Genomic DNA, 17285 nt, shown 5'->3' with positions numbered 1-17285 from the left:
GCCTGTCCAACGGTTGACAGTCATAATGATCTTTTAAATGGCACGCTCGCACTGCCAAATAAAAACGCTTAAAAATAATAATTTCTCCTGTTTTTTTTAAAGGAAATTCCGTTCAGCGTGTGGGCCATGCATGTCGGAAGACCGGAAATAATTTTCTAGTTGCAGTACCCTGCACACCGTTGCCTACACTAAAAAAAAATTATTTGAATAAAAAAAGAATTATTCGGGAAAAGAAATTTTTACATTTTTAAAAACTCAAGAAACACATATTGTTAAAAATAAAATTACATTTGGTTTTACAATCTGCCACCTACCTTTATCTTTTATTAAAAACATATTGTACAATCAGTAACATAAATAACTGAACTGTGTTTTTTCTTGACTGTACAATTTACACCCACCCCCAAATGTGAAAAAATGAACTGCACTTGTACTTTATGATATTTGTCTGTTCGCCCGTTGTCCCTCTTTTTTAATGATATCGACAATCGCTGGCTGCAGAGGCCACGAGGACAACGAGGCCAGGTGTTCAATATATCGTGCTGATAACTATATAATTTATCCTCGAATTGTTCGTTTTGCCCTCGCCGCTTGAACTGCAATTAGATAGCGTTGGGTTGATTTTGTGTTGAATGTTTATTCGATTTAAACTAAACCACTATGTATAACATTTAGATATTAGCGAACTTAGAGCAATTAAATACCACAGAACTTGTTTTCCTCATATAATTATTAAGTTGGTTAATATGTGTTAGGTGCCGTGACTAGCAGGGCTTGACTAGTAGGGTTTCCTTTGCATCTCAATCCCTCTGACCGTCTTCAGTTCAGTGTTCATACTGGGACCTTGGCCTTCATATTCCGCTGCCGCTGCTAAAGATACTGGCCGTTGCTCCCGGATCGGACATATCGGCACTTCCACTTCCGCTGAACTCGTCGCTGCTCTGGTTGCTGTTCTGATTCTGATTCTGATTCTGATTCTGGTTCTGGTTCGAGTTGCTGTTGTTGTACAAGGGCTGGGGCTGCGAGTGGGGCCCCCTGGGGTCCTCCGGTGTCCAGGTGCGGGCGTAGAGCTTGCTGCCCGGGTATCGGTCGCCCTTGCGGTACCAGGACAACGAGTGCGCCACACCGCCAGCTGCAAGGGGTAGATAAAGGATGGTGCACATATATTAGTTTCGTTTATTTGGAGCAGTACAAATTTCTTAAGTAAGGTTAAAACGAGCATTGATAATTATCCATGGGACTCTGATTGTTCCAAAATATACAGCACACTGTTCAGATTTGAGTTTAGAATTTTCCCTACTACATATGTATGAGTGGGTAGGGATAAGAAAACATTGCTGTTCGATATGTCTATATAATATACCAATTCCAAGTAAAGATTTTTTTAAGTTCTGTAAACACCACTTTGAAATCCACATCCAACACAGTTTATCTCCAAAGAATGATTTTTTTTGACAAATGTATGCTTTTGGCCAACTAAGAAACCCATTCTCGGGTATTCCCACTCTACTTCCAATGCAGGAATAACTGCGATTTCCAATTTCCCCAACTTGGAAAAACAAACAGCAAAATGCTTCTTGAATTGGTGCCTGCGCATGCCCGGATCTACGAATAAGGGATTTGTCGGTTAACCCCCGTCCAACTACTCAGGTGAATTTAATCGAACATGCATGCAACAGAAAAAGTATTTGGTAAATTTATATTCCCATAGGTAAAATAAAAAAAATTTTAAGTTAGCTGTTTTTTATTTTTTTTGTTTAGATCTTCTACAAATAGCTATGGTTAAATATTTCAGAATTAAGGTTTAAATTTCATCAATATCGGACGACTATAACATAAAACATAAAAAAAAAATTTTTTTTAAATGTAACTTTTTTATTTTGTTATTTTTTTTTTAATTGTTTATGACGCATTAACAATTTGACAGTTCAGAATTACGCACCTAATTTTATTAAAATCGGAAAACGATATCATATAGCTGACATAGGCACTTTCGAATAATTGAGCTGGAAACCATCATCAATGATTTTAAGCATATACGCAAGTCAATCATAATTTTAATGTTTTCAAGAATGTTTAATTTTGCAATAGCTGCAAAAGTATATGAACTTCGGCTTGCTTCCTTTCTTTTTTTTTTAATTTCCTTACCACAGCTATACAAAATTCTGTAAAGGTGTCGAAAATTGTATGTACTAAGATAAATTTGTGTGAGCCAGTGATAGAAAACAATAGCTATTTGGGTCTTTCATTTTGAAAAGACTATTGTGATTTATATTTACAATTAAAAAGCTCTTTTTACGCTTATCCGTGAAGTGCATCTAAATCAGACAAGGAAAAATAGTTAAAAACCTATTCACTCTTGCACACAAAGTGTATAAAAGTTAATCAAGTTAAAAAAAAAAGATAATAAAAATCCAAGTAAATTAAAGTTTCTTATAACGAATATTTTCGTCACCTGAGTTTAAATTATATTGAATTTAAAAGGACAATTTCGGCGAGGGCTAATATTCTTGCAGTTCTAGTGAAAATTATTGATCCAGTCGGTTTCATAAGAGTTCTCAAACTGAAACGATTTGCCTTCAAGAGTCAAGCGCCGCCCAAACAATTAAAATTGTTGCCAAAAACTGAGCAAATGCCATTAGCGACCACATTACGGACCCATCATCGTCGCAGGGCAAACAAATATGGCAAAGGGTTGATGCTGATGCCCGGGATACCCCGGCTTGTTGTTGCAGCTGCCACCCCGCAGCGCCCCGCCATTTGCCTTGGACAAATAAAGGCAAAAACCGACGGCAAAGTCCATGTGCTCCGTCCTCCGTCCTCCGCCCTCCTCCCCCTTCGACTATATCCAATCAGAACCAACACGCCACCCAGTCGGCCAATTTGTAGCTCTCGCAGTTTTCGAGTGCCTCATGCGGGTGCTGCTCAAATATGCGACCCCGACCACTTGCCGGCGCAGCTTCCTCATCTTTGCAAGTTGGTGTGAACATATGCCAGGCGCGTGCCAAATTCCAGCCAACTCCTCCTCCTCGACCATCTTTGCACCCATTTAAATGGGCGTTTCGTGGAGCTGCCCCCAGGAAAACTTTCGTCGTTGTACGTTTCGCTTGGCTGTATTTGGTTTTTAATGCAACATTTTTAATGCCCGTTAAGCATGAAAACGCTTTCGCCATCAACACGGCCGAATCCATCTCCCCGTCCCCGTCTCTGTTCCTCCTGTCCTGACCTGGTCGCCTTCCATTTGGCCCGTAAGCGGCAACGCGACAGCAGCCATCTGCTGGAGGGTAACGAATTTCTCACGCTATGATTATGTCGATTGGGCTTTGTTGTTCCTGTTATTGTTACTATTTGGTTCGGTTTGCTTCGCCTCCTCCGCCCCCGAAGTACTCCCCTTGTGCCAGTGGTTGAGGAGATGGGATCGGACAAGGTGTACTGTGTGCATGTGGGACTTTTATCAGGTAGACACAAATTACACATCAGGGCTTGCATGCTCATTTGGTCGGGACTACATCGAAAGTCCTGATAAATAGGCCCAGAAGGAGGACAACCATAAACAAAATCGTTTTGATTTCAAGCAAGGAAACTCTACAAGAGTGTTGCATTGATTTAAACAAACATTTAGTTGTAAGTCAGGTATTCGATTTTGTTTAACAAGAACAAGGTGTTGTTAATAATATGCGGGCTATAAACTTTTGGAAATCATTCAGAAGGTAATGATTCTACAAAAGGTATTTTCTTAGAAACATATTTTTATACCCTTATTATTATAGTGTTATTAAAATTTTGTTTAAATTTTTTGGACATAGTAATGATTAAACAATTCAGAATTTCGCTTTTAATTTCATCCAAATCAGAAAACGATATTATATGGCTGCCATAGGAACGATCGAACAATTAGGCTTAAAATCATCATAGCTTAACTTTTTTTTAAATCGAATTTGAGATGTTTTAATGAATATTTAATTTTTGCAATAGCTGCAAGGGTATTAAATAACATGACGAGAAGAAGTTTTAGAAGTTTTATCTATTGCCCTTAGCTTTCCTTAGATTTCAAATACATTAAGTGAACTTAATTTCTATTTATAAAATTGTGTTCAATCATTGGCTTGTTATATATTTTTAAACTTAAAAATTGAATTGACAACTTCCCTCAAACCGTCCAAAAACAATTTCTTTAGCTGCTTTAGAACATTTTTTTTAAACAATTCCCAAAGCAATAAATTGTAGTTAAATAACTTCACTGATGAGACTTATTTACACTCTAAAACCAGTTTTAACCAGTTCAAATTTGTTGTGACACACGTGAACCAAAAAATATTAAAAAAAAAGGATGATTTTTTTTTTAAGGACTATACATAACACTCAATAAGTAACGTCACCCTTCCCATTCGCGAAACCCCAAATCGACACCCTTTCGGGTTTCCAAGTGCCCAGACTATTAGCTATGCAGATGCCTCCCAAGGAACCCTTTGCCCAGAAACTCGAATGCAGGCTGCAGTGTCATACATTTTGAATAGGAAAATTATTAACCAAAAAACCGTGACCAAAGCAACTTTTATGAGCTGGCACACGGAAATCCCTAACACACAGCCATTGTATATCTATCCCGGGTGAAACTTGTGTAAACCCAGCTATGCCACATCCACAGCCTCGATGATCGATGCGACGGCAATGGGTAAAACAATTTGCTTGACTGGCAGTCACGCAAAGCCCGCAATGCGAACCCAAAGTCCGGAGAAAGGAAGTGTGAAAATTCTAATTAGTAACACTCAGGCAGACACGGTAGACCCACAATCGATTGCAGGATGCAACTCAGCATCCCCTGTTCAGGGCCCGTTCGATGCGAAACCCACTCCATCCGCAGATAACCTTTGAATAAAGCCAGTGCCCCGGATGAATTATGTTATTAAATGTGTACCAAGCAGATCGTACTGACCGTCCGCCCGCCCACCTATGCGATTCATGGCGATTGATTGATTGACAACTCACTGCGATCCTTGAGGATGATTTTCTTGGGCGGTTCCTTCTGGTAATTGCGCTGCAAGCTTAGGCCGGGTTCGTTGCCGTTCTTGTCCTTTTTGACCATCTCGCTGAGGAAGGTTATGTAGCTGATGGCCAGCTTGAGTGTGTCGACCTGGGAACAAAAACAATTTGATGAGCTTTATAAGGGGAAATCATATTAAAAGGGGTGCAGAGCGTCGCTTTCAGCATATATTAAAGTTTCCAAAGCACTCGTTCAGAATTAAAAATAAGTCTTTCATGCTATAAAGGAACCCTTCCAATATCTTAAGTGTGATTTTTTAACAAACAATTGGTTTTACCAACCAAAATTAACAACTAGTTTTAAAACTAAAACACGACACAAGTATCGCTTATTAAAAATTACTTTATTAATTATTTAAAACAGCCATTTGAAAGCAGTCATTAAAAAGTCAAGATAGGAAAATGCATAAGAAAACAAGTAACAGTGTTCTCAATAATATTTTATTTGTAAGCGGCCAATATGCCCTTGCCCCTGTAGGCAAAAAAATAGTTTAAGTAAAAGTTATTTTTAGTCGAATGTTTAATCATTTTGGTCGCAATATTTGATATCAGAAATGGTGTTTTTTGAAGGTGCGATCGTCACGAATTTTTTAAGAGGTGTTTTTGTTTTATTTGCTGTAACCGGAAAGTAAACATTTTAATTTTTATTTTAAAATTGAAATTAATAATGATATTTAAGATTCACAACAATCAATATTTAATAATTTTTAATATAGAGTATTATTGAAAAGTAGATAATATAAATTTATCCATCGCCTTCAAAGATATCTCATCAAATGTTATTTATTTATTTTTACAAATCTATTTTATAAAAGTTTAAAAATAAGGTATTTAAAATAGTTACAAAAATAAGAATTGCAAACAAAGTTTATTCCTGTTTTTGGGATTTTACTACTCTATGTTCGTTATTATCACATTCCCTGTTTTGTTTTTCGGGTTCAATTATTTTGTAACATCTAACTCCTACTTTTAACCCAAATGAATTATATTTTGATTCTAACCGAAAAAGAGTTATTTATTTGTATATGCAAACAAAGTTTAAAAGGTCGTCCAATGTCCTGCATTTGCCAACCCGATTTTCCAGCTTTATTTGATTTTCAGCTGATCAACAGACAGACACAACATGTACTGAATGTGACGTCTTTACTTTGTTAAAACATCTGACCACAATGGTAATAACAGTTGCAATGAAATAAAAAATTAGAAAATCTCCGGGAAATTAAAATATCAGATGACCTTTACAAGTGTTAAGGACTAAGTTTTCTTTTTTGGACCAAATTAACTAAATTTGTAACTTTAAATTGACTGTGGAAAAATAAAGAAACTTAAGTTAAAATTACCTTGCTCAGTCGCTTCTCGTAGGGCAGCGTGGGAATGTGGGTGCGCAGGCCCTCGAACGCCTCGTTGATGCTCTGCATCCGCCGACGCTCCCGGAGATTGGCCGCCTGGCGCTGCTGGGCCATTTGGGAGGCGCACTTCAAGCGCCGTGGCTTGTGGCTCCGCCGGCTTAATGGGGAGAAGCTGGAGTCGATTAGTTGGGTTCCCGGATGCAAACGGATGGCATGCTTACGTCTTCTCGGTGTTCTCCTGGTCGCTGTTGAAGCCACTGCTGTAGGCGTCATCCTCGTCATCGCTCTCCGAGCTGTGCTCGTCCCCAAAAAAATAATCGGAGCTGGAGGTGGAGGCGTTGGTGGCCTGCGATCCCTCGAAGAAGTGGCGCGCCATCGTGGCCTCCAAGTCAAAGTTGTCCATGGAAAACATTGTCAGGCAATCCAGACCTCGGAGCTCGTAAAAATCTTGCGCTTCCGTTTGTCGCCCTAATTGCCCGCTAAGTGCATAACGGTAAAGCTAACACTTCCGATCCGCTGATTGGCGACGCGTGTCCAGCACGTGCCGAAAGATTCGAAAATCTGGAGGGGGACAGCAGGTTGGACAACTGAAACGCGTGTTGTGGGTCTTTGACTTCTGCTTCCTTCTAAAAGTGGATTTAATACGTGGGAGTGTTGTTACTTGCTTTGTTGTACTTGTTCGGTTTTCGATATTGATAATAAACATGTCCAACATTGTTTCGATTAGATAAGATACGGTTTAGTAGGCAATAGATTTGAAATGTGTCATTTACATGAATATGGAATACATTTATGAAACGATGTAAATATTTAAATGACCATATTTAAACGATGTGTTTTAATTTATATATATACTTTTTCCTATGGGTGCTTGATTATTGCACACCTACAATTTCCAACATCAAATTTCAAATGGTATATTAACAAAAAATGATCTCTTTTGTTGTTATTAATAAGGTCATGCAAATATGTTTATCAAAAATATGGGATTTTTATTCGTACTTCGCGTTACTTGGTTTTCTAAACAATACTGCATAGATTATTATATAAAGGAACTTTTAAAGATAAATTACTCTAACAATTTAAAAGTTTCCTTTATCAAATAAAAAAAAAAAAAACAATTTAAAAACATCGGTAAAATATGATGTCTCACTTATATATACAAGATCATTTTTTTTTAGTTAATTTCTTATGATTAAACTTACCCCAAGTACTTAAGAGTATCCAATAATCCTTTGACTAGATTTCAAAATTTCGTAACCTGCCAATTTCTAAGAAATTGTACACTTCACTTTTAAATTGCACATCACCCAAGCACCGAATTATTCCAATCTCCACTACTCAACTACTGAACTTCCTTTAACTGTCACCCCAAGTAGTCCTTATAGATGAAATGGTACCGCGGGCTCGGACATCGAAGCGCGTTGTGTTGCGAACTCTCAGACTGCCGGGAAGCGAATGCCTGAGCCTGGGCCCCGGTCCTGGAACTTCCACAGGTCCTGTCTGATAAGACGAGTACGGCGAGGGGTGGATAGTGAGCCATACATATATTGTGTCATTCAATGGCGGTGCCACATCAAACGAAACAGCCAAAGGGGCGGTGCCAAAGTTTCCACCAATCGGAACGCGGCAAGTTGAAAGTTTTAGCCAAACAGGGTTGCATTTTCGGGGTGCCATAAGCTTATTAAGTTTTCCAAGAGGCTGGGCGGGGTGAAGAATTTGGTGTTTCAGGCCATGCTCTGCCATGCTCTGCCATTCAATTGTTTTTTGATTCGAGCGCTCGTTTATCTGTTTAAGCGGAATTATTGCCCAACTGCTTGACAATGGAAGGTGTTGATGTTTGATGTAGACAAGTGTTTTGCCCCAGGGGGTGGAGGTGCTCGGAAGGGTTGAGGTGGCAGCTGCGCAAATTCCGCAGTGATGTGCGGGAATAATGATCTCGCTTGTGCAGTTTTCATCGTTGGGATTATTTCGTACCACTCCTAAGTCTAATTAATGATTTGTTGCAACCAAGAGGAGCTCAGCAAACATGGTAAAAAATATATACAGGATAGTTTGCCTGCTAGGAAAGCCCCAACGGAATTTGTCAACCAGCATAATTTGTAAGCATTAGCAGAGAATAAATTCAAATATTTACACTGTCTAGGATTTCCTCTTTCCCTTTTTTGTGAACAACTCCATTAAAAGGCAATTGCAGAATATACTGCATATTTTTCGGGGCTCACCAGATCAAGGGGTGTCAAAATATGCTACACTTAAAGATAAATACCCCATAAATTCGAGACAATTTATCGAATTGATTCAATAACTTAAGCACATAAATGAAAACTAAAGTCATTAAATAGAAACTCATAAATATAAAGATAAATCTTGAAATAGAACAATTTTATTTTGCAAATAATAAATATATTCTTATAATAAATATTATTTATAAATATAGACATAAATTGAATAGTAAGTTGTTAAAAATAAATACCTTTTAAACTAACATGCAAATTTTATTTTATTTATTATTTTATTTTATTTTATGTACTTATGGTTTCAGTAAGACAGCTCAAAAAATAAATTAAAATGAAATTCATAAAATAGTTAAACTCATAAAAATAAAGATACATCTTGAAAAAGTAAAAGTTTATATTGATAATAATAAATGTGATCTTATTACTAACTTTATTTATATATATATACATTAATAGCAAACTAAATTGTTAAAAATAAATCAATTTTAAACTATCCAAATTTCAATTAATGATTTATTATATTTTATTTGTTTTTTTTTTTTTTAATTTAAATATTGTAGTGATAAATATATTTTGTAATATCACTGTTCTTCAATGTCAATATTAAAATCAGAATGTTTACGTAAACCCTACTCTACGTGTTTTTTTTGCAGTGTTACCCCCTTACATCCTGGCCTACCCCGATGCGTTGCCGGGCTCATCCTGCTCCTCGCCCAAACTCTGTTTGTTTGTTGTCCTTTTTCCGTGCTTGCCCTGTGTGTGTTGCCTCATCATCAGACAACCTCACTAAGGCTACCATGATAAACAAATTGTTTTGCCTTCGCCAGAAGCCTTCCGCCTACCCCCAGTCCTTCGCCTTTGTTTCTGGGTTGTTATCGTTGCCGGCGCTGCTCGTTTTGTGCAGCTGCACAAACAAATTAGTTTTCAATTTTATCAAGTTGTCTTGCACCAAAAATTTGTGGGCTGAAAGCTTTGGGGTTTTTATGAGAGATCAGATCAGGCACGATATGAAAATTATGGCAATACTTTTCAACATGTTATCTAAAACGCTTGCATACGCTTCATAAAGAGAAAGCCATTTCGAGAAAATAATTTTACTCATTTCCATACATTCTGCTACAACCGAATGCAGCCCATATTTCCCACACAAATTTAAAATACCGCGATCTATAATTAAAGCCTTGAAGCCACAATTATGAAATTACAATAGTTGTAGCCAACATTTATAGGTACACCAAGAAAAATAGTTACCAAATTCACAAAATTTTAGGGTGTAAATAAGAGGGGCTTATAATAAACTTAATAAATGAAATTAATTTAGACTAACGTTAAGTCTAACGATTATTGTATGATTTAAAGTTTAGCCAAAACAACATGTTCTAAAATAAATAAATAATCTGTTTGTCGTTTTCAAATCCAATGCAACTAGCTGAACAGGCCTTAAATTGGCCGGCACTCGGAGAATTATGCACACGTCATATAGCACAATCAAGCGTAACCGCCTCTTTGGCAGACAACCCTATTTACGAGTCCTACGAGTTCCATACGATCTCCGATATCATTACACGCAATTGCCCTGCCACAAGGGCTTTCCGCCTTGGCCTCACCCCTGTTCTTTTGGCGAAGTACTTTCAATTTTTTTGTTATTCGAATTCTAATTAAAAACCCCAGCGCATTGTTGAGGTAGCGGCAGAGTAGGATCGAAATGCTTATCACACTGCTCACCCAATCCTGCCCCTGCAGTCCATAGGCTGTGTTGACACCGGGCATTAGGGAAACGGCGAGGAAATCCCCTCGAGTGCATGCCTCACCGAGCTGCGGATTGTGTAAATTTTAATCTCATTTGAAAAGTTTTTTTCGAAAGTGCAAAAATTGAAATCAACAATGAGAATAGACATTGACAACGGGGTGAGCTGAGCCCTGAGTGGATTCAGTCGGGATTAAAACTTTTGAAACGTCCTGAAAAGTTACTCAATTATATTTTTAAAAATCTGTATCATAAGCCTTTCCTAGTTCAGTAAAAGATTTAGAATAAAACCAAATAATATTTCCAAACCCTTTGAACAAGTGTATTGTAAATCTGTCATCATTGTTATTAGAAATTTTATTGACAATCTAGTTAATAATTTTGTAATCCCTGATTGTCGTTTTTGGGCGATTTTCATTTATGATAATAACATGTGAACGATTTCGCACGTTGATTACTGGATTATGAGAAAAACGCGGCAGGATAGTTACTTTACAATACATACACACGCAGAAAATGATGCAAAAATCATATAATTTTGCGTTCCTTGAGTCCCTTGTGCCAAATTATAGAATGTTTCAATTTTGTTTATTATTTACGGTGCAGTAGAATTAATAGTTTATTACAAGAGCTCCGCATATTCGAAAAAAATCTTCTTCGCTGAGAGATATGGTATATCCAACCCAGGTATGTTGGCGATCTTTATAGACAGTTATGCAAACATCTCCGGTGGGATTGTTCCACAGGAAAACAGCTGTCCAAACTGAATGATAGGCTCAATACTGGCTTAATATAGTAGCTGCACCAGACATTAAGGTTAAGTAATTGTATGGAGTCTCCCGAAGGAGCTTAAATTCTTCATCTGTGACGCAGGCTCTCACTTCTGGACAGGCAGTAAACACCAATGACAAATGCTAATTTATGAATCAAGCTTTTCTAATTTAATTGGATTGAAATTGGAATTTATTTGTGAAATTATAATGTTACAAGAAACAAAAATGAAATAATTAAGTCAACTATTATGGTGCTTTCATTTCAAAATAGTCCCTGCGGGCTAAGGACTGTAACCTATCCAAAATATCCACGCATAACTAAATTTTCCTTTTTATCATACATTTCGTAATAGCTGCTTTTTTATACCCTTGCAGAGGGTATTAGACGTTTCCGACCCAATAAAGTATATATATTCCTGATCAGCATCTTTAGGAGAGTCGATCTAGCCATGTCCGTCTGTCCGTCTGTTCGTCCGTCTGTCCGTATAGTCGGAACGATCCGGATCGGACGACTATAGCATATAGCTCCCATAGGAATCAATCGGAAAAATAAATAAAAAAAAATTATAACTCTGCTGTTTTTAATTTTTTTTAGTTCTTCGACATATAGTAATGGTAAAATATTTCAGAATGACGGTTTAAATTTCATCACTATAACATAAAGCTCCCATGGGAACAATAACAATATTTAAAAAAAAAAATTAAAAAACTATACTTTTTTAATTTGTAATTTTTTTTAGAAATTCTTTTTGATTATTTAATTATTTGACAGTTCAGAATTACGCTTTTATTATTTATTTTATTAAATAATAAAATTATCATAGCTTCATTGCTTTTAAACATACTCGCAAGTAAATCATAATTTAATGTCTACAAGAATATTTAATAGCTGCAAGGGTATATGAACTTCGGCTTGCCGAAGTTTGCTTCCTTTCGTGTTCGAGCTTAATTAAGTCATAATTACTTGCAACTCTGCACATTGAAAAGGTTCTTCGCCACCGGGTTCCGCGATTGCACCACCTAAAGATCTTAGTTCCGAAAAATGCCACTTGCGTACCGTTTGCATTTCCAGTTTTCGGGCCATATTGCGAGAAGTATACGATGTGGTTATCGCCACCACGGCCTGTGGTCTTTCGATCTGCATCTCCTCCGGCAGCTGGGCGAACAGCTCTGGTTGTAGCGTTCCCTGGGACATCTCCTTTGCTAAACGGAAGGAATGCTTGCACAATATAGTAGCCAGGCCGCGACCCCTAAATTCCGGCGAGGTGCCCATGTATTCCATTTCGAAAGTACTGTCTAGTTGGCAATGCTCATTGATATCGAAGCTCGAATCGACAGCATCCCACATCTGGATATATCTAATCATACTTGGGCTTCTCATCTGGGCACTAATATCATAATATGAGCTCTTTCTTTTCACGTTCTGTTTTTGTGTTCTAGACGTTAATGGAGAATTTAGAATAAAGGGCTTTAAATACGTACAAATATTATATTGGCGATTCCGGCCACAATTCTCCCACTTTCCACATGACGTATGGCGAAAGATATTCCCAAGGAAAGGATGTGCCTAATCAATTTACGAAGCTCGTCTATGGCTATTGGCGACTCTTTAATGTTGTTGATTAGGCATCCAAATTCTTGGTTCACCGAAACATTGACTAGCAGCTGCAGGAACCTTAATTAACTCAAATTCTATACATAACGATTTTCAAATACCCACCTCTTCCACTTCGTTATACAAGTTTGAAGTCACGCGCAGAATCTGAAATTCGTCATCCAAAATACTCGAGCAGTCATTCATTGTCAAAAAACCAAAATTGTAAAACCTAGGACCAACGAAAATAAATAAATACTTTAGTAAAATACATTTTATGTCAATCTTTTTGTCGACGTTTACTAAATTACTTTTATCTAACGCTGAACGCAAGGTTGTTAAAATCAATAGCTAGGGAAAGTCTAGTTATATTAACTTTAGGGTATAATTTAAGCGATAACACAGCGTTTGGTTCCGTTAAATTAATAATTATGCCCGTTACTCGTAGAATAAAAGTGTAGATATATTGTGTTTGTTGAAAAGTATACTTTATAACTATAGTTATGTCCAAGCAGCGCAAGTGTATTTCAAAATGAAAAAATCGCAAGTCTTAGAGACTTGGTATTCATAGAGCAGTACATGTTTGTTCGGTCAATATCTATCAACTCATTCAAAAATGTTCCAAATTGGACCATTATTTGAGAAGATGACAAGCATAAACGCAAATTTTCCGATAGATGGCGCCACCTAAAATCGTTTTTTTTCAAGGGGCATATTTATTTTGAATTTGGTAAGTCGGGGCACTCTTGTTTTACTCTAAGAAATTATAATTACACAGTTTTCTTTATTTTTAAAGGGGCATTTACTGTTATAGATTTAAGCCGGACTAACGCAACCAAAGATATCAAATAAATTTTTACCCGCTTTTAACGTTTTTTTTTTTTTGAGGGTGAGTCAGGATGTTGCATTTTTGTTCTTTGGTTGCGTGTAACTTAATTCATGTTCAAACATTTAGAACACAAAAAAAAAGCCCCGCACAGTAGCAGCCTATCTGTCTTAAATAAGTCTCCCACTTGCGGGTCGATAGATACTGACCAAATAAACATATTTAGCTAATAACTGGGCTCTATCATATATTACTTTAGCATGATAGACTTTCCCGATTTGTATAAACTTGTGCTGTGTTGAATGTACATATAAAATATCAAATCTCTAGTTTTAATAATTTTCGAGATCTCAATGTTCATAGGGACGGAAACGCTTTATTCTACCTAATGTGTTAGTGATAGATCAAGATTTATCAAGTTTAAAATTCAAAAAAGCAATTATGTTTTTAACGTTCTACCGTAACCACAGTTTTCTAACTTGTAAACAGGTCGTAAGTGAAATTCCAAATTTGTTTCTTTTAATTTAATTCTCTGCAGTGATATTATTTTAACTAATTGATTCGCTTTCAGTTACAAAATAGTTAGGTGAGTTTATGTATTAAAAACACTTTTAATATTTCAGTCGATCTTATTATTAATCATAACATTTTAAATAATATTTATTAATTACATTAAAATGGTTATTTCTATTAGCATTTGAATTACCAAGATGTAAATAAAAAAAAAATTACCTCACGAAAGACCAATACAATAACTTAGTTTTCGTTTTGAGACATTTTTGTTGGCTGTGTATTTAATCTTTTACCAATTTGCATCCCTTTCTTTAGTTTCCGTTCTCCAAGTTTTATATGAATTCCCCTCCACAAATTCAAACATAACTGAAATTTTAAGTGTGACCAAATACCGATAGCGATAACTTTCGATAGCCAGCAAACGAGTTGGTACGAATTGACTGCCACCACTGAATTAGGTAAACGGTAACTATACACCACATGGCGTCGGTGGTGTAATGGTTAGCATAGTTGCCTTCCAAGCAGTTGACCCGGGTTCGATTCCCGGCCGACGCACAACTAAATTTTTTGTTACAAGTTACTTTATTTTTTTTCAAAATTTATAAATAACATGTTCGCAGAATTTGTGCAGAGAACTTATGCGCTCGTCGAAGCGCTTACCATTGTACTCAAATTCGGAATAGGAAATCGCGTTCAGCACTTTGAAGTTGGTGGCTTTACCCACTTTCTGGGAGAAGCTTGAGGTCCAGAGTGCGGTGACAGCTGCAGGGCGTTTGGAACGCAGCTTTTCATCAATATCCTCCGTGCCCTTACCCGTCAGCCAGCTCCTGAGTGAGCTGAATGGTGAACTGGGACAATGAGCGTCCCAGACCCAACCGCTCGTGGCTTGGCAAAGTGGCCAGAAACATCAGTTCACAGAAGCAATCCATGTTGTACATAGCACACACATCGGTTCTTCCGTCCACTTCGATCATAAAATCCATTAGACCCCGGGCCTGCGGACTTTTCGCGCTTTCATTGCGGAATTTCAGAAAAAAGTGATCCTCGCCAGGTGGTGGTGTGAACTATAAATGTTTTCAATCGGCTTAGGACTAGAACTGTGTTATATAAAACTCAGCTGATTTACCTGAAGTTTATTAAAGGACACTGACACCACTCGTCCCGTTTCCACATCTTTTACCAACAAAGAAATTCCATCCAGAGCTGTTATTCTGCACAACTCACGCAGATCCAGTCGAGCTTGGTTATTTTCTGGCAAATTAATTTCGCAAGCAATGGATACCGATTCATTAAGAAAGAATGAACTGTCGAGAACCTGGAAAAATAAAAACAAATAATATATAAAAAGAAAAAAAAAAATAGGCAAAAAGCGAGCTGCGTCGGCCGGGAATCGAACCCGGGTCAACTGCTTGGAAGGCAACTATGCTAACCATTACACCACCGACGCCACGTCGAAACCGAAACACAAAAATAGTTTTCTACTGTGGAAAAGTTACCACTAACTAAATTCCACCAATCGGTATGTTAAACTTTAAGCTTAATAGTTGATCATCAGCTATGATTGACCAAGTAACAGAAGTATAATTGAACTTTACTCACATCTAGAGCCTCTTCCAGATCGGCTTGGGTGACACTGCGCACTTCAAATTTGCCTGAAGAATAAGAAATTAAAATAACACAACATCCAAATTTGCTAAATGAATTTTTTTTTAAACAAACCACCCACCATCGTTTAATTTTCCCCAAAGTCTTCCGTTTTCTTTCCGCATTTTCGTTTTCTTATCGGTAAAGTCAGCTAACCACAAAATATAGAATCAACACCGCCCAGTGCCGGTCTCTCACTAAGCGATACCGGTTTACGACTGGGCACCATATTTTTGAGGCGGGAGCTTTGGAAACCAAATACTGAGACATGGGCGACCTCATCTAATCGTTTTGGCACGCGAGTTCTATAGACTATATAGATTAAAATCCCCAATAAACATACATACACTTGGAACTAAATAACCCTTAGTTACCAGGTAACTTAACAGATAAAATTCCTACAATATATTACAAAACTATCGAGATGACTACTCCTGTGGATTTTTACGTATTATGTGAACAGCCCCTAAGCCAAAATCTTAACTGACTCTTTTTAAAGTACGTTATTCTGGAAACAAGACCTCTTCAATCGTAACTTCAGGCTCGATGTTGGCCATGGCTTCCCGTCTCTGTCATATCCGTCCCGCTTTTGAACTTCTGCAAAGTATAAAGTGCATAAATAATAATAATAAAAAATAGACCATAAACTTCATACCAAATAAGGCGTTGTTAAAATTTTCAAACTTTTTCAGGGATATCTTATTGTGGATGCCACCACCATGCTAGTATAAGATGAAAGTGTTTTTTGAGCCCACCAGGACGTGACCTCCCCCCGGGCTTAAGAGTATGCCTCATGGTTTGGATCTGCAAATAAGGAATATGTGTTTCAGGATATCCCAACTAATAGTTAGTAGCTACATACGTAAAAAGATGATTTAACGGGATCATTCATTTCCTCATCTACCGTCTCTATTTGCTCCAGTTCCGTCAAAGGAAATGCTTGAGATATCCAGTCCTCAGATTTAAAGCTCATCATCCCTCTTATGCCGGAAAGTTTTGGGGGTCCAAACCATTTTTAAACTTACCGCAATATCGCCAATACTTTTATTTGATTGTGAAAAACCATGTCCATCTTATCATTTAAGTTCTTAATTTTTTCTTCAGTACTGGGCTTGCAAAACTCACTTTTAGCTACTTTATAGGGTAACATCTGCGAGGATGACTCTTTAAATGCTGCTGCCCGCTTCATGTTCTCAAAATAACTTATATTAAAACGTAACTGGTTACTTTTATTAGAGAAATGTGCACATCGTATGCTTTTAAACTCAGCAGTAAATATCGATACCGATGCAAAGCCAATAATTGGAGACTAAAGTAACCGTTAAAAAACATGTTTTATATATTTGTTTCAATTTTTTTAGAATATTTAGGATAATAACATTAGTGTGACCGGTTTTTCAGCAGCTAAAATTACCAGCCATATTGCAAAAATATGAGGGGGATTCTCAAATAGGAGCCAAGTGATTTTTGGAAATAAACACTATCATTGCATATATAATAAATTAAATTATATAAACATTAATTGTAATGTACGTAAAAGACAAAACTTGAATTAG

The 17285-nt window shown here is 37.1% G+C and overlaps 3 protein-coding genes and 2 non-coding genes across 5 annotated transcripts; 1 reads left to right on the top strand and 4 right to left on the bottom strand.

The window, feature by feature from the left end:
- Positions 1-541: 541 nt before the first annotated feature.
- On the bottom strand, positions 542-6811 carry LOC128252764 (pancreas transcription factor 1 subunit alpha). Its single transcript, XM_052980806.1, has 4 exons — positions 6614-6811; positions 6384-6549; positions 4990-5134; positions 542-1132 (listed from the first exon to the last, which is right to left on the bottom strand). The coding sequence occupies exons 1-4, from the start codon at positions 6802-6804 to the stop codon at positions 852-854; spliced, it is 783 nt and encodes a 260-aa protein (XP_052836766.1). The 5' UTR covers positions 6805-6811; the 3' UTR covers positions 542-851.
- Positions 6812-11959: 5148 nt separating this feature from the next.
- Positions 11960-13112, bottom strand: LOC128252767 (uncharacterized). Its single transcript, XM_052980810.1, has 4 exons — positions 13058-13112; positions 12873-12978; positions 12635-12817; positions 11960-12575 (listed from the first exon to the last, which is right to left on the bottom strand). The coding sequence occupies exons 2-4, from the start codon at positions 12951-12953 to the stop codon at positions 12102-12104; spliced, it is 738 nt and encodes a 245-aa protein (XP_052836770.1). The 5' UTR covers positions 12954-12978; positions 13058-13112; the 3' UTR covers positions 11960-12101.
- Positions 13113-14568: 1456 nt separating this feature from the next.
- Trnag-ucc (transfer RNA glycine (anticodon UCC)) lies at positions 14569-14640 on the top strand. The gene has a single exon. It is a non-coding gene; the product is annotated as a tRNA-Gly (tRNA).
- On the bottom strand, positions 14570-17122 carry LOC128252765 (uncharacterized). The gene is given in 7 exon segments (XM_052980807.1): positions 14570-14899; positions 14901-15149; positions 15212-15400; positions 15685-15737; positions 15812-16326; positions 16385-16533; positions 16592-17122. Coding segments are annotated over 5 exon segments (756 nt in total). The 5' UTR covers positions 15855-16326; positions 16385-16533; positions 16592-17122; the 3' UTR covers positions 14570-14677.
- On the bottom strand, positions 15461-15532 carry Trnag-ucc (transfer RNA glycine (anticodon UCC)). Its single transcript has one exon. It is a non-coding gene; the product is annotated as a tRNA-Gly (tRNA).
- Positions 17123-17285: the final 163 nt, after the last annotated feature.

The sequence above is a fragment of the Drosophila gunungcola genome, chromosome 3R, assembly GCF_025200985.1.
Source record: "Drosophila gunungcola strain Sukarami chromosome 3R, Dgunungcola_SK_2, whole genome shotgun sequence".
In the NCBI taxonomy this organism is placed as follows: Eukaryota; Metazoa; Arthropoda; class Insecta; order Diptera; family Drosophilidae; genus Drosophila; species Drosophila gunungcola.
Note: the sequence above shows the minus strand (reverse complement) of the source record. Positions and strands in the feature narration are given on the sequence as shown.